This window comes from Nymphaea colorata, chromosome 7 (assembly GCF_008831285.2).
Source record: "Nymphaea colorata isolate Beijing-Zhang1983 chromosome 7, ASM883128v2, whole genome shotgun sequence".
NCBI lineage: Eukaryota > Viridiplantae > Streptophyta > Magnoliopsida > Nymphaeales > Nymphaeaceae > Nymphaea > Nymphaea colorata.
The window spans coordinates 6,274,014-6,295,889 of record NC_045144.1 but is presented as its reverse complement, the minus strand read 5'-3'; the positions used below and the strand labels follow the sequence as shown (position 1 = coordinate 6,295,889).

Genomic DNA, 21,876 nt, shown 5'->3' with positions numbered 1-21,876 from the left:
ACTTAATTTATATGTTCTATAGAAACTGTTGAACATATAGGTGATTTTAGAATTTCTTATAAATTGACACTGGATTTGCATTCTAGAAGTGCCATTTCAAACGTTCAATGCATTTTTAAAGGCTGATCTAGTCAGATACTCTTATACCATTAGAATATGCGGTATTCTGTAGAACCATTTAATATATTAATGAGCTATGCTATACTCTTGAACATCTTGACAGAGTATGCTCTCGAAAATTTATCAGTTGTTGGAGGTGCCATCCTTGGCATATTCAACAGGGGCAGATAATCCAATGTGCAAACCGTGTCCACGTATCTCTGCAGAAGCGGTCTAAAAGGTAAAAGTTTATCGAATCAGCGTCTTCTTTCTGTTATTTCTGTACCCTTCTTCAAATTGTGGAGACATGAGTGCATAGGAGAAGTAACTAGTACCAGTAAAGAATTTCTGTCCCTGCAGTTCAAAAAATAATTTCATACATATAGCTAGACAAAATGAAGATGCCCCAGGGAGAGGAATGTCACTGGATAGGATTACTTGTTACTGTATCTGTTTTCGTCGGATGTTCACACAATTGGATTCCAATCCGAATGGAGAAAAACATATACCATATCGATACATAAATTCAAATTCCACAATATGAATCCAATTGAATCCCTTTTTAGACTGACATTCGAATGCGAATCTTACTTTTAAACTGAAAATAAGTGCAATTTTTAAAATGTATGGTTACTGGATAGGAGAACTTAGTCCGATCGGATATTTAGTTAAGTACCCACCCAAATCTAATCAGATGCCATTTTTAAACCCGACCCATTTCTTTGTCTAAGCTCAAATTTTTTTCCAATGAAAAATTTGCTCCTTGCCACAAAGTAATTATTTGTTTTGTTGTCATTTTTTTGGGCGGTGGGATTAATGAATGCAAAACTTATGTTGCTTCTTGTAATTAAAAGCAATTTAATGTGAGCCTATTGATTGGTAATTGTCGCCATGTCCCCAAGAAAGAGTTCCTTTCTCAAAATGCATATTGAATGAACGCCGGCGGGCGTAAATTGCAGATTGTATAAAAACATTTATACATATAATAGACTTGCTTCGTAGATGCCTTAAGGTACGCAAAAGCATTTTAAACCTGGGGTTGACGCTTTCTATGCGGGCACATTTTGATAAATTAGTTTTGAGAATCTAAGCAATTGCTTATAAAATTTCGAATGTGAGCCTTATGACTTGTTTTTCCAAATCCTTCTTCTCAAAAGAATGATCTACATAATGTACATTATCTTGAAATATATGATCCATGATAACTAACTGCATGCAGTTGCAGCAAAGCCTTCGTTTGTCCATTGTTAGAAAAGTTGGGTTCACAATAAGCGTGAGTTGGATGGTCATGTTATGATTGGACCAGCGTAATTGGTGGGCAAACAAATCTAACGTGTTCACTCATCCCCTTGTCCTCCTCATTCGTAACAATACAGTTTCAGAATCGACCTGCCACAGAGAGAGAGAGAGAGAGAGAGAGAGAGACAGAGAGGGAAGAGAGAGAGAGATCATCATGTGGGCAATCGACATGAAGAAGAAGAAGAGGAGGAAGAAAGCAACGACAATAATGACGAGGAGAACGATGGTGGAATCAACAAAGACCAGCATCCCCACCATTTTCACTGCATTCTTCTTCGTCGTCTTCTTTTTCATCATCTCTTCCTGTAATGCAGCCTCTTTCTCTCCCGCAGATAGCTACCTTTTAGCCTGCGGGTCTCCCAACAATGTGAAACTCGACGATGGTAGGTCCTTCCGTTCAGATCCACAGTCATCTTCTTTTCTTTCCACCCCAGAAGACATCATAGCGTCTTGGCCCTCCTCCACCATTTCCTTTCTGTCCAACAGCGGCGGCGACAATGCCACCAATGGCACCATTGCCGTCTATCCGTCCTCCTCAGCTTATCCTCTGTACATGACGGCGAGGATTTTCAGAGAAGAATCCATCTACAGCTTTTACATCTCTCAGCCCGGTCGCTATTGGGTCAGGTTGTACCTCTACCCCCTGCCCAACTCCTACTACAATCTCACCAAGGCAGACTTCACCGTCGCCACCGACTACTTCGTCCTTCTGCACAGCTTCACCCCTCAAGACAATGTTACCACCGTCTTCAAGGAGTATCTGATCAACATCACCTCCGACCGCTTCTCCCTTAAGTTCACCCCATCCAGGAACTCCTTCGCGTTCATCAACGCCATTGAGGTTGTCTCAGCTCCCAGCAGCCTCATTCCTGATGCTGGTGCCTCCACCATCGAGCCGGTCGGCGATTTTCAGGGGTTATCGGCGTACGCTCTCCAGGTGGTGCACCGCCTCAACGTCGGAGGGCCGCTCATCAACTCCAGGAACGACACCCTGGGCAGGACCTGGTTGCCTGACCGTCCCTTCCTGCTGCTGCAATCTGCCGCCCGCAATGCCTCCGTCTCCCCTAGCATCATTACGTATGCGCAGGGCGTCTCCCCACTGATCGCGCCCAATTTGGTGTATGCGACGGCGGAGCAGATGGCCGACTCCGGTGTCGCCGAACGAGACTTCAACATCACTTGGCGCTTCGATGAGTTGGACACATCCTTCCCCTACCTTGTCAGACTCCATTTCTGCGACATCGTCAGCAAGACCCTGAATGACCTCTACTTCAATGTCTACGTGAATGGGAAGATGGCCATCTCCGGGCTGGACCTCTCCACCTTGACCTCTGCGTTAGCCGTCCCGTACTACAAGGATGTAGTGCTCAATGCCTCATCAGGGTCCAGCATCATGGTCCAGGTTGGGCCGATGAGCAGCGGAGTCGGGCCTGGAGGTTCGGTCAATGCAATCCTCAATGGGCTTGAGATCATGAAGATGAACAACGGAGCCGGCAGCCTCGATGGGTTGTTCGGCGTCGACGGTCAGGAGGCAGGCGGGGGTTCCTCCATGGGCATGTGGCGGGTGGTGTCGGTGACCTTGGGCCTGGGCATGGCGGTGGCTGCCTTGGTGGGGTTGGGCGCCATGGTGACGAGGTGGCACAGGAGACCCCAAGACTGGGAGAAGAGGAACAGCTTCTCTTCATGGCTGCTGCCCCTGCACGCCGGCCAATCGAGCTGCAGCTTCATGACCAGCAAGGGCTCCCACTTCGGCTCCCACAAGAGCGGCTACGCCAACTTCTACTCCTCCACTTTGGGGCTCGGCCGCTACTTCACGCTGGCGGAGCTGCAAGAGGCCACGCGCAACTTCGACGACAAGGTCGTAATTGGAGTGGGGGGATTCGGCAAGGTCTATCTGGGCGACTTAGACGACGGCACCAAGGTCGCCATCAAAAGGGGAAGCTCCACGTCCGAGCAAGGGATTAATGAGTTTCAGACGGAGATCCAGATGCTGTCCAAGCTCCGGCACCGCCACTTGGTTTCCCTCATAGGCTACTGCGACGAGCAGTCGGAGATGATTCTCGTGTACGAGTATATGGCCAACGGCCCCCTGAGAGACCACCTCTACGGCTCCACCCCCTCCGCGCCGCCATCGAAGCTCATGCCCCTGTCTTGGAAACAGAGGCTGGAGATCTGCATCGGCGCCGCCAGGGGACTGCACTACCTGCACACCGGCGCGGCGCAGGGGATCATTCATCGGGATGTGAAGACCACCAACATCCTGCTGGATGAGAATCTGGTGGCCAAGGTCTCAGACTTCGGGCTGTCCAAGGCAGCTCCTTCCTTAGAGCAGACCCATGTCAGCACAGCAGTGAAGGGCAGCTTCGGCTACTTGGATCCTGAGTATTTCAGGCGGCAACAGTTGACGGAGAAGTCGGACGTCTATTCATTTGGAGTGGTGCTCTTCGAGGTGCTCTGTGCTCGCCCTGCCATCAATCCGGCGTTGCCGAGGGAGCAAGTGAACTTGGCAGAATGGGCCATGCAGTGGCACAGGAAGGGCCTGCTGGAGAAGGTCATCGACTCCCATTTGGTTGGCACCATAAACCCTGCATCCCTGAAGAAGTATGCTGAAGCTGCTGAGAAGTGCCTGTTAGAGTATGGTGTTGACAGACCTTCCATGGGAGACGTGCTCTGGAACTTGGAGTACGCCCTGCAGCTTCAAGAGGCCTCCTCTAGTGCGCAGAATTCATCGCCGGATGATAACAGTGCCATGCTTATAATGGAACGCCAAATGACAGACAGAAACCCCAACAGCCATAACCAGAATGCTGCCACTGCTGTTCATGTACTGAGTACGATTGATGAAGATTCAGGAGCAGTCTCTGGAACGCCTTTGTTTGCTCAGGAATGCGAAGGCAGGTAGCAGATGCATGAGCAAGGGGCACATATGGAAAGATTTTATGTGATGTTATTTTCACTGTCAATCCTGCATGCAAAAGAAAGTAGAAATCAATTCTGCTTCTGAATCGATCTATTAATGGCCATCACTGCTTCTTGATGGGATTAAGTGGGAATATCATCAAAAGTTCAGGAATAGTGGAATCAGATCACGTGCTTACTTCCTGTGAATCAGTTTCAAAGTTGTATTGATCATAAAATTCATTACCTCCATCAGTATTATTACCTATTTTACCTACATTTGTTTGTCATCGCTTAGTGCTTGATCTCTATCTGATATTTTTGGTCAAATTCTCGCATTCTTTTCCTTTTATTCTCTCTTTCTTTGTTTTGGGTAGGGATTGGTAGGCGGTCAATTTCTGTTTCGAGCTCTCGAGCTCCTACTGTTGCACCTATTGTTGCAATTATATGATTTCCGATTTCAAATTGTTGCATTTCTTGGTGCTAATGCGTTTGTCAACAAGCCTGGATCTAGGTGGTAGAGCAGGGCCTTAGCTACCTAATGGTCCAATTTAGGACAATTATATTAGGTATGCCCAGTAAATTTTCAGTTGAATCCAGGGGATATGGAAGGTAATATCTGTAAAGGAGAGGATAAAGATGTAATTAGGGGGGATGTGAACAGAATTTAGTTGAATGCGAAGGGTGGATTAGTCAATTTCTAATGGCGGGATTAGAGACACTAACTGTTTGGTAGGAGGGAAAGGGAGGGAAAGGAAGGGAGGGAAAGGGAGGGAAAGGAAAGGAAAGGGAAGGGAAGGGAAGGGAAGGGAAGGGAAGAGGAAGGGAAAGAGTTCATTAAAAAGCTTGTTTGGATAGAAAGGAAAGGAAAGGAAAGGAAAGGAAAGACTTAAAATCATGTTTGTTTGGACTATATAAAGGAAAGGAAAGGATAGCATTTATAATACTTTACGATAATACCCCTATTAGTTAAAATATTTAAAAGAATGATAGGTTTCAAAAAAGACACGATAATGCCCATCTCACCTTGCTCGTGTGTTTTCCAATGAAGGGCTGCAACTTATGCAATGCGTCTCTCTCGCAATGGGTCTCTCTCTCTCTCTCTCTCTTCCTCTCTCTAAATGTACGTAATTGTTGGTCACATGATATTTTCACAATGTTACATGTTAGCCTTTAAATATCACATTTTAAATAAATTAATTTCATGACAGACCTATTACGTTTTGATTTTCTAACATATATTTTATATACTACACATGTTTTGCGCTTGAGATCTATTCAAAATTCAGAGATGCAGGTGTAAGAAAAATATTACAATTTTTCCTCACGGGACTTGAAAATATAAGAAAGGCCTGCTTCCACATTACTGCATAGCTGTAAATTATACTTCATTGCATGCCATTTATCTATACGCATGAAAATCTTGGAACAAAAAGTAGCTAGCACATACATAAGAAGAAGGGGAAATGCAAATAGAATAGGAGTGGTGCCATATTTTCATACCAGTCATAAAAAACTTACATAAAAAAGAGTGAAAATAGCTGTCTAAAGACAAAAAAATGACATAGCAAAATAAAAAATAACATTCATGTCTTACATAATTCCAGCAATGCTAAGCATCCTAAGTAGAACATTCTTTCGCTTAGACACTGGACAATCAAAAAATGTTTCCATCCTATCTTTATCACTAGTAAGATAAATATATGCATCAGTATGTAACTCTGCTTCAAGACCAATATCTTCAAATGCTGGAAATATGTCTTTTTTAGAATATTTACATTCCTGTCTCGACTCTGGTATGACAATGCTTTTTTCAATTGCATTAGCAACTTTATCAAATGCTTCTTTCATTATTTCAATTTCTTTTACACTTTTTCTCCTTTTACGCTTCGACAATGAACCTGGGGGGGGCTCCACTTGGACTTCACAGTCGTCTCCTAGGTTGATAAATGGTTCTAATACTGCTTCATTTTGAGAAACCATTTCATCAATAAGCTGGATTGTGTTGCCAGTACCCTCACATGCTAAAGTCATTCGGTTGCGCCTCTCTTTCGCTGTCATCGATCCTTCCCCTGTTGCTCTATCATTACCAAATAAATTTACCAGCTTATCATAGTTCGGAACAGGTGCCGTCATCCACTTTTTTGCCATTGGATTTGCCTACAAAAAACAAAAAAATATATATAACAACGTCAAAAGAAGCTCATGCTTAACATAAAAAGTAAATTATTAAAAACTAATATTAAATTACCAAAAAGAAAATTAGGTACCTCTATTAGTGGCTTCCATACTTCAGGTTCGGCCATCCACATATTTGTCCTTGAATCAATGCTAAATCCACTCAAACCACTTTTAAAGATATCATAACAACTATTGAAATTAGACTTCAATGTTTTCATTCGATTTTTTATGTGATCCTTTGTGAGCATTTTACCCAACTTATCGTTCAGCTCTGTCACAACATTATCATATGCTGTTGTAGTAAAAGTGCCATTCACTCGATTACCTATCATTTGTTGAAGCAGTAATGCATCAATAAGTGCATCATCCATAGATTGGCTCCATTGTATCTTATCAGTCTTGCTTCCGTCTGTATATATTTGATTCTTCTTCATTGTTATTAGCTAAATGTAAAATAAAACAAATTTAGGAAAGACATTCATAATGAAAAGAACAAATCACATGTAACAATAAAAGATCAAGTAATTACAAATAACATGAGGAAATAAAAGTCAACATGTCTCATATACAATAAAATTTAATCTATTGAAGTATGAAGTTGATAGTTCTGCCACATAGTCTCTGAAATGATTTGTCGTGTGTATTCTCCAACTTTGTACTCTTCATCTACATCAATTTGAACAGAATAATTTTCACTAGGTTGATTCATAAGTTCTGCATCAACATCTTCAATAATGCTAGCATCTGGATCGACACCCATGCAAAAGTTGTGCAATATACAACATGCTAAGATGATGTCCGACTGTGTATCTGTTTGTATAATACAAAGGGATATAAAACGTGCCACTCAAGACAAGCTGCCATTAGTCTGCAACTTGGACTGATTAATAACTGAAGGAGATTTACATTATTAGTTAGACTGGCATCAGATTCATATCAGGACCTTGACCTAAAGTTCAAGTCTAGTTCAGGTCTCACATTGGCTACACGAAATTCTAGAATGGGAGAAGCCAGTGGTCACAGCTCTCCTGATTTCCATGCTCATGTTGAAGGTGGTGAGCATTACCAGCTTTTGGAGGACCACAAGCTGCTGTCAAAAGCAGAGGCTGTAGTTATGTTTTAATCTTTCTGCCCTAATCTACACGTTGTTTGGTTCCTAACCATTAAGGATGTTTCTGTCTCTAGGATCATATAAAGCATTCAATTTGAAAGATTTTCTCTTGATGGACGTGTTTTATGCAGTATGCTCGATTTCTTCAGTTTCAGAAGACTGAAGGTAGTGTGCACTCTTTTGTCTCCCTAATTAAACAACAAAAGTTGCAGACGAAATCTGTGGGGAAGCATATGAAGTACTTGGCCTAAAAAGTAGATGTCGTTTTTCAATCAGCAGAGGAATGCGATGAGGCATCACCAACAAAATCACACAAAAAACTAACGTTTTAGATGAAAAAAGAACAGACGTTGTTTCAGACGGCCGCTGAAAACAGAAAAAAGCAAACAAAAAGAAGAAGATGAAATGGAAGAAGAAGAAGATGAAACAGAAGCAGAACAAGAGAGAGAAAGATGCAGCGAGAGATGAAGAAAAACAAACTCACCTTCCTTGCAGTCGAGGCCTTCTTCTTCTTCTTCTTCTTCTTCCCTTTGCTCTTTTGCTCTTCCGCCCTGTTCGTTGCTTGCCTCTTTTTCTGTTTCTTCTCAACGGTTTTGAGGGAGGGAAAGGGTGTTTCTTCTTCAACAAGAGGTGGGTCCTCAGGGTACCTTTCCTTCCCAATCCGTCCGATTTGGGAGGGAAAGAAATTACACTACACAATCCCTTCCCTCCCTTTCCTTTCCTTTTCCTCCCCTCCTTGCCAAACAAGTTTTGCCACTTTCCCTCCTTTCTAATTCGCTAACCAAACAAGGGAGGGATTGAGCAATCCTTCCCTTTCCCTCCCTTTCCCTTCTACCAAACAGGGCGTAAAGAAGATTAGAGATAATCTAATTACTCAATGATGGATTAACTCACTATAATCAAGATTAAACTTAACTAATTACCGGTGCTGGGTTAAACCTCGAGCAGATTAGCCCCAATTAACCTTGCCTGCATGTTGGCTCAAGATGGGAGACAACCTGGGGCACATGTTTTGATGTAAAGATTCTGGAGTGAAGTCATATGCCGTGAGATAGAGTTTGTGTGCGCCACTCAGGTGCATGCACCATGCATGTGCCAAAAAAAAAGACATTTTTGAAATTACTGAAAAAATATATTTTAGTTTTTTTATTTTTTTTATATTTACACAAAATTTCTTTTTCTTATTCATAAAAATATTTTTACCATTAACCATATTCACACACACAAGTCGCTATCATACAACAACATGACCGAACTCTGCCATTTCCATCGTCAACAACATAATGTGGAACTTGCTATTACAATAGCATAGCTGAGCTCAGCGATTTCCGTAGAGGACTGACAAAGGGATTGCCCCACACGACTTTTCTTGATGACCGTATGCTATCCAACGGTCGACACTTTACACTAGGTGGGGTTGTGCCACCTGTCATTGCTTAGGGATGTGCCCTTATGTGTTCGCCCTCTATGCATTTAACTTCTCTGTTTATCGTGTGCACGGCACCCTCACTTTGTTTTACTTTTACCATGTGGCGGCAATTGATATGGATACATCTTTTACCATTTACCATTTGCACTAGTTACCTTTGATGTCATCTCTTTAGTTGCACATTTTTTGGATTGGGGGCTATTTGGGGCTTCGGATATTAATAGATAATATACCCCTTAGTTATATATCTGTTGTTTTGGATATTCACATATTCGAATTCAAATATGAATAAAAAAAAGTCATATTCAAATTTGAATTCAAAATATGATTTTACTAAATCTGTTTTTTATATTTATATCTGAATTTGTATACGAATTTTGAACTGATTTTGCCAATTTTAAAATGTAAGACCATTATAAGTAGGGTATTTGTTTAAAAATAAATCTGATATGGTTCGTATATGAATTTGATCGGATATTTATGTACGGAATCAAAATCCAATCTGATTTCTCGGATATTAATTTTTTTTTTTCATATGTGGTTTTTATCAAATCGGTTCGATCAGGTATCCTGTTCAATGTACTGACATCCCTAATGAGGGCACCTTATTGTACATTTGTCCCGCCTTATGTTTTGTGGGCCATTTGATGAATACAAAAGGATGTATAACGCAGTTTTAAACAGTGTCTTGTTCGTCTGCAGTGTACACATAGGACAATTTATTAGTGTAGAGAGCCTTTATTTGTGTAAGATTAGAACAAGCCATGCGCCAACTATGTAGGTGCCTTGTGTACTGCACTCGTAGGATAGGTCCAGCCATATGCCAATTATGTAAGTCAAAAAAAATTTCATGGACGTATTATATTGGTTATGTATTGTAGGTCGAGCCATACTCCTCCGTATATATATATAAATCTAAAAAATTGTAGTTTAATATATATAAAAATTGTGAAAATTTCTATTTTGGTCCTTGTTAAAATTTTAAAACTATAGTTTGTCCCATGCGACAAAAATTTCCTGGCTCTACCCCTGTATGTATCCATGAACGACGCTACATGTTTAACATTTAAACCCCATGTGTGTGATGATTCAAATGTTAAGTAGCATTGGTCTGGATTTGATAGCCAGAATGAGTTCTGAGCATTTTTTTGTGCCTTCAAGCAATTTCACAAGGATTTGTGTGGCAGGCCAATTTCCGTTTTGAATCATATTTAAAGCCTTCTCAAACCAGAAAACCCAAGTTCCATGTTTAATTTTTTGTGAAAATTCAAAGGTCCCTTTCTCAGGGGTACCTAGAGTATTTCTAAAATATGGAGAGTTGGTAGGTTATTTTGTGAATTCTGTATTTTTGATGACTTTTCTACAAAAAAGTAATAAAATATTTTGTATAAAATATTTGGAGGTCCTCCCACAAAGGAAATCCTTAAAAAGAGAGATTGACATGATAATTGGACCACCACCCTTTCCTTGGCACCGATTCATTGATATGCTTTTTTTTGGGGCAGTTTGGCAGTAGAGACATTTGTAAGTGTCCCATAAATCTATTCCAGAGATTGACGTATGTTTACAACACAACAGTTCTAGTGTTTGATAAATCTACCTCAATCTTTGAAACATATTCAGGAGGCACTCACAAAATGCATTTGCGGCCAAACAACCTCTTTGATTTATCCATTGCTCTAGTGTAAGGAGACTTGTTTGATATTAATGTTTGGTTTTTCATCTATTTCATTAGATTATGACGTGTTTTCAATGTTTTAGTTAGTGTTACCACTTAGGGACTGATTTAGTATAGTTTTCTTCTTCCTTAAGGGATATAATAAGGCTGATGTCCTCCCTTGGGGGTAGGTCGTCACAACGAATCAAGCTAAACCTGGCTCGACTTGCTAAAAAAAACTTGACTTATTAGCCCATGACAATCTCTTAAAATTAACACGGAATAAATGCTATAGAAAGATTTCTATGCATGTGCGGGCAATGTTGATCTTCACACACATAGAACAATACTTTAAATAATAGTATAGTGACACTATTATTTGTTATTATTCTATAAATCTTTTTCAAAAAAAATTGGGATAAATTTATAAAACATTGTAATATTGTGTTCCATGACCTTGCCTCAATTCAGGGTGCAGGTTCACGAAAATGGCCTTAAGAGTATTTTTGTGTATATGCATGCATAAACTGAAATGGAGTGCTTCCACTCAGCTTTAGTTTTGTATAGATGCATCATTTTTAACACTAGTAAATATTCCACTATGTGGATGTTTTGCATGCATCATAATCCAAAATATATAAAATATTCGTTTTCATTTGATAACCTGGATCCTTCTCGTCACTCTTAGGTACCAGGCCTGCTCTCGTGTCAGCTTTAACATGCTTAGAGGTCTTTTTTTTTTTAATTTTATATAAGGGTATTTTGGTCCATGTCCTTTTGATTTTGTCCTTACTACAAGAAGTTAACTTCACCCCCCACCCTTCTCTTTTGATGTACAGTTCTTAACTGTGTCAATATCCACCGTACATGAGGACAATAATTTGATTACTATACCAACAAACAAACATAGTGATTATTATAGCAACAAACAAACATAGTGAGACATGTTGCTTTCTGAACAAAATTTTTGGAAAAGATATTATTCAAATTAAGTTACCTTTCTTGCCGTAGGACACTATTGAACCTACACTTCCCTTTGTATAGTTTTTTTTACTGAGTCGAAATTAGGATTTTTTTCAGGAGCGAGCTAAAAAGTCTAACCTTAGATTTGAATAGAGCCAAATTGAACTCGAGTAAAAAAAAACATTATACAATTAATTTTTTTAATGTTTTTGTAATAATTGGATAGGTGCCATGACCTAAGTGGCCCCCCTTTCCTAAAGCCCCAGAGTTATTGCCGAACCTTAAAAAAGTAAAGCCTTTCAATGCTAGTTTGACATATGGCGACATATGGCAGTCTTTAATTTGATTTTTTTTAAATATTCACTCTCCATAATAATAATAATAAGATTAAATGATTATCCTACTAATTAAATGCCGAGAGAAGGGGAGGGCTGGAAGGGGTCATGGCAGCTTCCCAAAGTTTTTTTTTTCTCTTAAACAATTTATTATAATTTTCAAAAAATTTTTAATTTAATCGTTATAGGACACTAAAAAATATATATCTAGGCCCTTGTGAAAGCGCCGGAGAAAAAAAAATTGTTTACTCATAAATTTCCTTCTACAATTTTTTTTATTATTTCTCTTTCACTATTAATTTCTAATTTCTTTAAAAAAGGGGCAAAAGCGCGGGTGTTCTGGTAAAGTCTGCCCTTCAACTGAGCTGAAGAAGCGAAGCCACGTCTTCTCGGTGACGGGTTAGTTGGATCGTGTGGCAGCCGATTCCTTACCCGTTCCCGGTGGTAGGTGGCACGTGACTTCGCTTTCTCGCGTGCAGTTGTTAACAGGTTCACACAGGACTCACGGATGACAACGCAAAAAGAGTCGGGTGGTGAGTGGTAGCTTCGTAATATATGCAGAAAAAGGGGGACATTTCTGATAATCTAATTCTATAAAAGTTTCCCCAACCGAACTGAAGTTACCATCTTCAGTCGTCCCTGACGAGCCCGGAGTCGGAGGTCCTGACCCTTTCGATTTTCGACCATGATCGGCGATTTAATCGCCAGTCCCGTCCATCTCGTCGCGCTCCTCGCCGCCCTAGCGGCGGCGATCTGGTACTTCCGATGGCGGGATAGCAAACTGCCGCCGGGCCCCACCGGCTGGCCACTGATCGGCAGCCTTCCGGCCCTCGGCCTGATGCCTCACCACTCTCTCGCCGCGCTCGCTAAGCAGTACGGCCCCATCATCTCCCTCCGCCTCGGCACCACCACGGTGGTCGCCGCGTGCTCGGCGTCGGCGGCGCGCGAGTTCTTGAAGCACAACGACGCCAACTTTTCGTCGCGGCCGCCGAACGCAGGGGCGAAGCACGTCGCGTACGACTCGCAGGATATGGTGTGGGCGGAGTACGGGCCGAAGTGGCGGAGCCTACGGAAGATCTGCGCCGTGCACCTCTTCTCCAACAAGGCGCTCGACGACTTTCGGCACGTCAGGGAGAAGGAGCTGGGGATCCTGGCAGCGTCGCTGGCGCGGGCCGGGGAGAACGTCGGCGTGGGGGAGGCGCTGACCGTGTGCACGGCGAACGCTTTGGGGAAGGTGCTGATAGGGAGGAGGGTGTTCGAGGGTGGGGAGGACGCCGGAGAGTTCAGGGGGATGGTGTTGGAGTTAATGCAGCTGGCGGGGGTGTTCAACATAGGGGACTTCGTACCTTCACTGGACTGGATGGACCTCATGGGTGTGGCTAAGAAGATGAAGGCGCTGCACCGGAGGCTCGACGGCTTCATGCAGAGGATTTTGGAAGAGCACGGACGCTCCTCCGGCGCCGGAGGACAGGGCGACGTTCTCAGCGTTCTTCTGCGGCTGAAGGACGATCCCGTCGGTCTGGATGGCCAGGATGGCAAGCTGACGGATACTGACATTAAAGCCTTGCTATTGGTCGGTCTCCCTCTTGTCCTTTCTCCTTCTCTTTGATTTATATGAATTGTTCAGGGATGGTCTTTCTTTATTATAACATCAGAAGGTTCCCGAACAAAGTTTTGAGAATAAAATTATCTGTTTTGTTAACAACTGGCAGCCCTTTGAATTAAACTTTTCTCCAATTTTTAAACACGTTAAACTTGGTAGTAAATCTTTTACGAAAGGCTTTCTGCTTCATTTTTACAGTAAAAGCAAGTCCAATCTTGCATTTCATTCAACGCTTGGGTTTTAAGAGCAGCGCAGTACTCTACTTTTGTTGGCAAGAATAACTTTTCACATAAAAATTAAAAAACACAACATCATTTCCATTCTTTCTCTCTCTAACGCAACTGGCCGCCCAGATGTTTCAAGATCACTAAAATGTTGAAACTATCGATCCCAAATTTTTTAGCAACATGGCATCGTTTATAGCATAGTTTTTCATGTTTTTACCAACTCTGGCGTTTTACCCATCCAGAGACTGGTTACTTTGATTTATTATATATATATATGTGTGTGTAGAGAGAGAGAGAGAGAGAGAGAGAGAGAGAGAGGTGATATTTATTGTTTTCATAATGCTTGAAGTGGTGGCTTGCAATAAATAGCTTTAAATGTTAGGTTGATAACTATATGTTTCATTTAAATTCATTAAAACATATTAGAGTACACATAAAATCAAGGAATAGGCAATTCAATTGTGTTTTCACCTGCCATGGTGTCTGTCCGCCTTCTCTTCCTTATCATCATCACTAATTATAACATCACTAATTATAAGGCGTTTGCAAATGCAGGATCTGTTCACAGCTGGTACCGATACTTCTGCAAGCACGGTGGAATGGGCACTTGCCGAGCTGATCCGGCACCCCCACATCCAAAAGAAAGTTCAGGCCGAACTCGATTCCGTCGTCGGCCGGGACCGGCTGGTTAAGGAATCGGACATTCAAAATCTGCCATATCTGCAAGCAGTTGTGAAGGAGACATTCCGCCTTCACCCATCGACGCCGCTTTCCCTCCCACGCATTGCCAGCGAGAGCTGCCAGGTTGCTGGCTACCACATCCCCAAGGGCACCCGCCTCTTGGTCAACGTCTGGGCTATCAGCAGGGACCCAAGCATATGGACGGATCCACTGGAGTTCCAGCCGGATAGGTTCATGCCTGGATCCAAGTACGAGAACATAGACGTAAGGGGGAATGACTTCGAAGTGATACCGTTCGGAGCAGGCCGGAGAATCTGCGCCGGCATGAGCATGGGCATAAGGATGGTGCAGCTGATGGCGGCGACCTTGGTCCATGGGTTCGGATGGGAGCTGCCGGCCGGTCAGGTTCCAGAGAAATTAAATATGGATGAAGCGTATGGACTCACTTTGCAAAGGGCGGTGCCCCTCAAGATCCAGCCTAGGCCCAGGCTTGCCTCAAGCGCTTACCTTGCTTAGCTCACACACATGGTCTGTTTGTGAGCTATAAACATGATGTTTACATTCGAATAATGCAAAGTCTGTAAGAGGCCAGAGTTATATACCCGGACTGCCGGAGAAAGCCTTTTCCTCTCTCTTTCTATACGTAGAATATAGTGTGTGTGTGTGTGTATGCACGCACACCCACCTCCATTTTCCGTCATTCTGAACTCAGAGCATGTCCAATACATATCAAGAGTTTTTATCTGGACTTGCAACCAGCGGAAAACCATCAATAGCAGGTACTATTAATAAACTTCAAAATACTGACTGACAATGTAATGTTGCTGCATGAGGTTACGAGTAGATGCGCAATCAAGTGTGGATGGAAGGAGCCATGGCCGCTTTTGATATATATATATATATATATATAGATCAACTTAATTCTTTGAAACAAATTCATGTAATAGCTGTTCTATTTATCAAACGACCCCCTGAAAGGTAACCAAGGATGGTCAATTAATGAACTGTTTTTAATGTGTCAGAAAAGATGGCGAGCCAATTTTTTTAAAGGGTGTCCCCCAACCAATTTTTTTGGCTCAGCCACTGGCCAGAACACATCTTCTTAAGAAATGTCCTGTCATAACCGATGCTACAATGAAAATGGATTGTCAACATGCGACAATTTTTTTGAAAAAAATTTACATTGAAAAAAATATATTTTTTTAATTGTGTTATGTATTTTTTGGATTTGAATTCAATTTGGTACTACCCAGATCCAAAGGTTGGACTGTCGGCTCGCTCCCTGAAAAAAATACTGGCTTAGTTGACAAATGATCTTTATGATTGAGTATCGAGTTGAATAAATTGAATTTAAATGTCATTAACGCAAGCTGTAGTTGTGTTGGCCCCGGTATGTAAGCTATTTCATCAAAAGAAAATTTTCTTCAAAAGCTTAACATTTTCCTTATATAATAGAAAAGGGCTTCCGTTTCTGAATATTTCACGAGGGCAAACTTCTTTCATGACAATTCCCAAATACATTTTCCAGGATCAACCTCAAGTTTCCGAGGATAAAAAGTATTGTGTTCGAAGATACAAGAAGTAGACTTAATTCCAGAAAAAAAAAAGAAAAGAAGCGCTACAGTCTGATTTCAGTTTTGAAGCATAGTGGTAACACAAGTTTTTATTACGTAGTTCTGGGGACATTAATTTGGTATACGTATGACAAATTCAGAAAGTCAGGCCCTTCTCAAATACTATTGACCAAATTGGGGCCCTAAAATGAAAATTCTCTTCAAATAATGCAATAGAAAGTATCTCTTCAAACCTGAATTTTTTTCACCTGAATATAAGGAATGATATAAAGAAGGTTTTTTTGGATCCAATTGTTACACTAAAAGAAACCACACTTCGGTCGAGATTTAGTCACTGCCACAAGGTAATTATAAAACCTTGTAGCTAATTGGTGACCGAGGCAGGTGTAGGGCTGCACACGGGCCAAGTCGAGCTCAGCTCGAGCTTGACTCGGCTCAACGAGCTCGACCTTGAACTCGACTTGAACTCAAGTCGAGCTGCCTAACACAAGCTCGAGCTCGACTCGCTTAACTCGATTAACTCGTTTAGCGACACAAAACTCTTCTTGCTCCTTCCTTTTGACTCGATTAACTGGTTTCTTGCATCTGCGTGTTCTCCGATTAATACTGAACCAGCACCAGCAGCCTAATTTTGAGCGATGAACAGATCACACAATTATGGCATTATCAATTGTTGTAGTGAACAGTTGATGACTGTTTATTTTAACAAATGAAAATCTTGGTGAACACCGTTTAAAGATTTCGTTTTCTATCTTATACAAACTCATAGTAGTACTTCTATATGCAGGTGTGGGCAATTGCATACACCAGTCCCCATGACTTGCTTTATTTATATATTGATACCTCATTTATTATTTTTTAATTATTTATGTATAGGTGTCATTAAAGTTTAAAATCTCAAACTTGGGCTAGTGCCTTCACTGTGGCGGCCTATATAACAAAATTTTACAAGGAAATATTGTATTAAAGGAAAAATGTTCAGATGCATAGGCTATTCGAGCCAACTTATAAGATTTAGTGACATAGTTTTACTAGATTCCAGTTTCGGTTGCTGAAGCAAATGAAGTCAAACAAAGAAAACAACAAAAAGTTAATAGATATAGATAAAATAGTGTAGGTATCCAAAACAAGAAATTTAGTTGATCAGGATCTGTCACAGCTATGCACTGACAATTGAGATTATTATGATTCCCCTGTGCTTTTCATTAAGAGCTCACGTTCACATTAAATTTGTGGATCCATTTTCAATGTGCAAGTCAAGATATCAACGCAAGCGTAATTGGTCTCCCCCCCTGTTGGGGAGCCGTGGTTAGGCAGATCCTTACCAGACTATGTTGACCACTAACATATATATATATATATATATATTGGTAGGTTCCAGACCATTATGTCTGGAAAAAAAAACCAGATCGCTTAAATGCGATAATAAAGTGTTTTTCTTACGATCTAACCTTATTGACGTGACATTAAAAATAGGTTGGTAAAACATTTACTAAGCTGATCTTTTTTGGAATTTAATGGTGCTTTTATCATAAGAAAAAATGAACGACTCTCATAACATCAACGTAAAATCCACATTTTTCATAAAAGCGACTCAAATCAAAGCACTTTTTATATTGAAAGTCTTTATAAAATAATAGTGTTTATATTTTATTCAATTTTTTAAAATAAAAATTAAAGGGTTTGGTTTTTATCCATGATCTAATAGTCTGGAACAAAGGAACGGTTTGTGCATGTGTGCGTGGCGTTCGATAGCTTCAAATTTTGTTGCTTTGATCTTAGCCTTAGATTTCAATTTTGAAAATTTTGATTTGGATCTAAACTTGGGTTTTGCATCTAATTTGGATCTAAAAGTTGGATTTTAGATTTGGATTGTGTTCGGACTCAAGCATGGGTCTAAAGCTTCATTTTAGATCGAATAGTCATGAATTGGACTTAGGTATAGATATGAAAGTTTGTTTTGGGTCTAGGATAGGGCTTAAGGTCCAAAAATTAGATCCAAATGAAATGATTGAAAATTTTGTTTGGAAAAATTTGATCTGATAACAGATACCAAACTTTTCAAAGTCGGGTGTTATAGAGACAAAGAGAGAGAGAAAGAAAGAGTATTTGGAGCTTTTAACATATTAAGGTGAGCCACTATAACAGGAGAGCACGGAAACATGATGTACAAAAGAAACCACCCCAATCTTTGCTTTATTTTCTCCTAGTTTATATTCCATGTGCAAGAAGACTGAAGATAACACCCAACATGTAACATATTCAAGGTTTGCCACACTCTTGTGTGTCGATAAAACCTAATATGAACATATTCTTTTGTACTTAGCCCTTTACACTCTTTATCATCCATCCATGGCTCGTGCATGAAAACCAAAGCCTCATGAAGAAACCCGAATGACTGAAGAGTTTATTAATTAAAACCATGAGGGCAGCCATTACAGATAAAAAAATAATCAATCGATATCAAGAGAAGACGAAGAAGAAAACACACTTGGAAGACCAAAGTTCTCATACATCCACGACCATATACACTGCAAAAAAAAAAAAAGACACATTTGCACACGCATAGGAAAATAGGGTGTCGGGGAAAGGCTACTTTTACCGACATCCAACATTAAATGTCGGTGAAGATTAATTTTTATGGACGTCCAAAATAAGATGGCAGAGAACCTAACCTTCACCGACGCTTGCCGTTAGGATGTTGTTGAAGTCGAGCTTTTATCGACGTCCAGTTCAAAAATGTCGATAAACAAGTCATTTTTACCGATGTTTAGAAAAAAACATCGATATGAAAAGTAGCCTTTCCCGACTCGTGCCATTTGAAGTTAAGCTTTTACCAACGTCTACCTCGAAAACATTGCTAAACATGTCACTTTTACTGACTTTCAGAACATAAGGCCAGTAAAAAACCTTTTACTGACGTCCACTTCAAAAATGTCAATAAAAAGAAGTAAGTTTTACTCACATGGTCATGCTTAAGTCCCTTTTACCGACACACGTAAAACATTGGTAAAAGTTATCGCAAAACTTTTACCAACATTTTTTAAATAAACCTATAATGATGCATGCCAGACATTGGTAAAAGGCTTCTCCGACTCTAAAACTCCACCCAAGCCCTTCTTCTCATTTCTTTTTCTTCCTTCTCCTGTCTCCATCTTCTGACCGGCGTTTACTGAAGTTTTTGATCGATTGCAGGTGTACTTCATCAATTTTTGATGTCCAAATGATAAAAAGGTAGGTTGACAGTTAAGTTTTTTCTGTTTGTGAATGATTTTCTGTTATAATATTGCCAGTGCTGGTTGGACCTGCTTTTATGTTCATGTTTATTGGGTTGCCTTATAAATCATGAGCTCAGGAGATCCATAACCCACGGACCTTGTAAGTCCTGTACAGGCAATACAAATGCAGGTCGCAACAGTAGATCCAAAGAGACCAGCAGCAAAAGAGGGCTAGAAAGAGGTTAAAAAGGGAAACTCGCTTGATTGCGGATACTAAGGCCCCATTTTATAGTCGGGGTAAAATGAGAGGGGAAGGAAAAAATGGTACGGGTGGGGTAAATTCTTCAGAAAAATTTACCATGGTAAATTTACCACGTTAAATTTCACCCGATAATCAAACATCAAACAGACCCTTAGTGGCTGACATGAGACTCAGTGATCTAAGTGTTCATCTAGAGAGAGAGAGAGAGAGAGAGAGAGAGAGAGAGAGAGAGAGAGAGAGTTCTTGATAGGAATACTCACTGTATGGGAGCAGAATAATATCTCGCCCTTGATCTGTTGATAGGGGCTGACATGAGACTCAGTAAGAGATCTAAGTGTTCATCTCGAGAGAGAGAGACATACGCAATAGACCCTTTTCACCTCTTTAAGTATCCCTGACTCTGTTGGTCCACCACAACTCATCCGTATTAATCAGTTTTTGGCTCTGATTCTTGATTAATCCCATCCTTGGAGGCCTTATCCCAGTCCTCAATTCATCTTGTTATGAATATTATTTCTCTCCTCCATTCTTGCTACTATGTGGCAGTTCTTATGCTGCTTGCTTCCATTGAAAAGAAAACTCAACCTTATCATTAACACGTTCACATGCGACAGAACTTCCACAGCGAATAAAAAACACCTACCATAATACCATTCCTCTCCTGCAAGGGGTGGTCTGTTCGTCACCAATATTATTGGGTCAGCATTTTCTCAAAAGATTAGCTTAATGTTGCTGATCCTTGTCTTCATTTAAGCTTCCCATCTCACTCATTTTTTTCACTTGTGAAAAGGATGACTTTTATGCCTTTAAGCTCTAACAAAGCGACCGACTCTCACATCGAGTTGGTTCGACAGATTCCAACCCGTCTCTCAACCGCTTCCATTTCAACACAAAAAAGACAAGGAAGTAGGACTACCTGTCATTCACAAGTTTGGCATACGACTTTGGCACTTTGCGCATTCACAAGTTTGCTAGATACTTCGGATTTTCATCTTCTTGTGATTTTTTTACATTTTTTTTTCCCGAAATTCCTTTTTATCCTAAATTTTGGTGATCCATTCTGCAGTTTTATGTACTTGAAATTCAGTTCATAATGTAATTCAGTATCGTGTATTATGTTTCTTTTATTTTTTGTCTGCTTTACTGTATTGTTCACTCCTTTTCTTCATTTTTTTGTGGTTCAGAAATTATCTGTTTTTTTTCCAAATTTTCAACAGGATTTACCACGTACATTCCCATCCCATCCTTGGCTGGACACACCAGAAGACAGAAGAAGATGCATTCTGGATGCTTCCCACCCTTCTGGACAATGTGCTAGTGAATGATTGCTACACTGACAACCTATCCGGTTGCCATGTTGAACAAAGAGTATTCAAAGATCTGCTTTCAAAAAAAATGTCCAAGGTTACTTGCCTTTATTTTGGCTTCTAACTTGAGCCTCTTATTTTCCTCAAGTATTGTAAGATAACTAGGACAATGTATCGAATTGCTACTCATTTGGAGGCTATGGGGTTTGATCATTTCATGTGTCTCTTGTCGCCACAGAATGGTTTCTGTGCCTCTCCTCGAAAAGCTTGCCATCAGAGGTAGGCCATCACATATGAATAAAAGAATATTGTGAACTTCAGGGAGATAATTTTATGGCTTATCTGCGTGCCTTAACAGTCGCTAAAAGATTGTTAAGCAATGTCTTTGCTGATTAATGAATATGCTTATCATTGTTATAAATCATGGTACCCACAAGTTCATATGTCCAATCCTGCCCTTGAATTGCACATTTTGCTAAAATAGGGTTGTCCTTCACATGCCTTCACATGCTCTAGCTTCCAAATAAGAAGCTAGAGCTTTTTTTTCATTCTCACACAAGTGCATATGTGCATTATTAGTGCACATACGTAAGGTTTTTTCTGTTTTCTTAACAATCATGATGAGGCTTATGGTACAAACTGTGTTCCCCTAAAGATGCTTATATTTACAGTTTAAGAAATTATAACATCTGGCTGTCTTACATCCAGATTTTAAACAAGCATACAGCAGGATAGATGGTTTGAACTTAAATTCTCCAAACAGTAAACACCATATTTGTTTATGAGGCTCCTAAGGAGATTAGTTCTTTCTCTGGTTCGCCTTCTCTACCAGCGTGAAAGATAGTTATCCAAATTTTTTGCAATTAGTCTGTATTTTCTTGTTCTGTCTTTATATCTAATTCTTGAAAATTCAAGTCTTGTTCATCAAATAGCTATAAATGAGCTTGGATTCCCACCGATTTCACTGATTGTTAACGACAAACAACCTTGATTTGTCCCTGATTGTTAACTATGGATGAGCTAAATGTTCCT

General features: G+C 40.5%; 2 protein-coding genes across 2 annotated transcripts; both read left to right on the top strand.

Moving 5' to 3' along the window:
- Positions 1–1,445: 1,445 nt before the first annotated feature.
- Positions 1,446–4,573, top strand: LOC116257440 (probable receptor-like protein kinase At5g61350). Its single transcript, XM_031634187.2, has one exon. It carries the CDS (start codon positions 1,553–1,555, stop codon positions 4,298–4,300), a length of 2,748 nt encoding a protein of 915 aa, XP_031490047.1. The 5' UTR covers positions 1,446–1,552; the 3' UTR covers positions 4,301–4,573.
- An 8,009-nt stretch (positions 4,574–12,582) lies between these two features.
- LOC116257842 (flavonoid 3'-monooxygenase-like) lies at positions 12,583–15,326 on the top strand. Its single transcript, XM_031634839.2, has 2 exons — positions 12,583–13,545; positions 14,358–15,326. The coding sequence occupies exons 1-2, from the start codon at positions 12,658–12,660 to the stop codon at positions 14,997–14,999; spliced, it is 1,530 nt and encodes a 509-aa protein (XP_031490699.1). The 5' UTR covers positions 12,583–12,657; the 3' UTR covers positions 15,000–15,326.
- Positions 15,327–21,876: the final 6,550 nt, after the last annotated feature.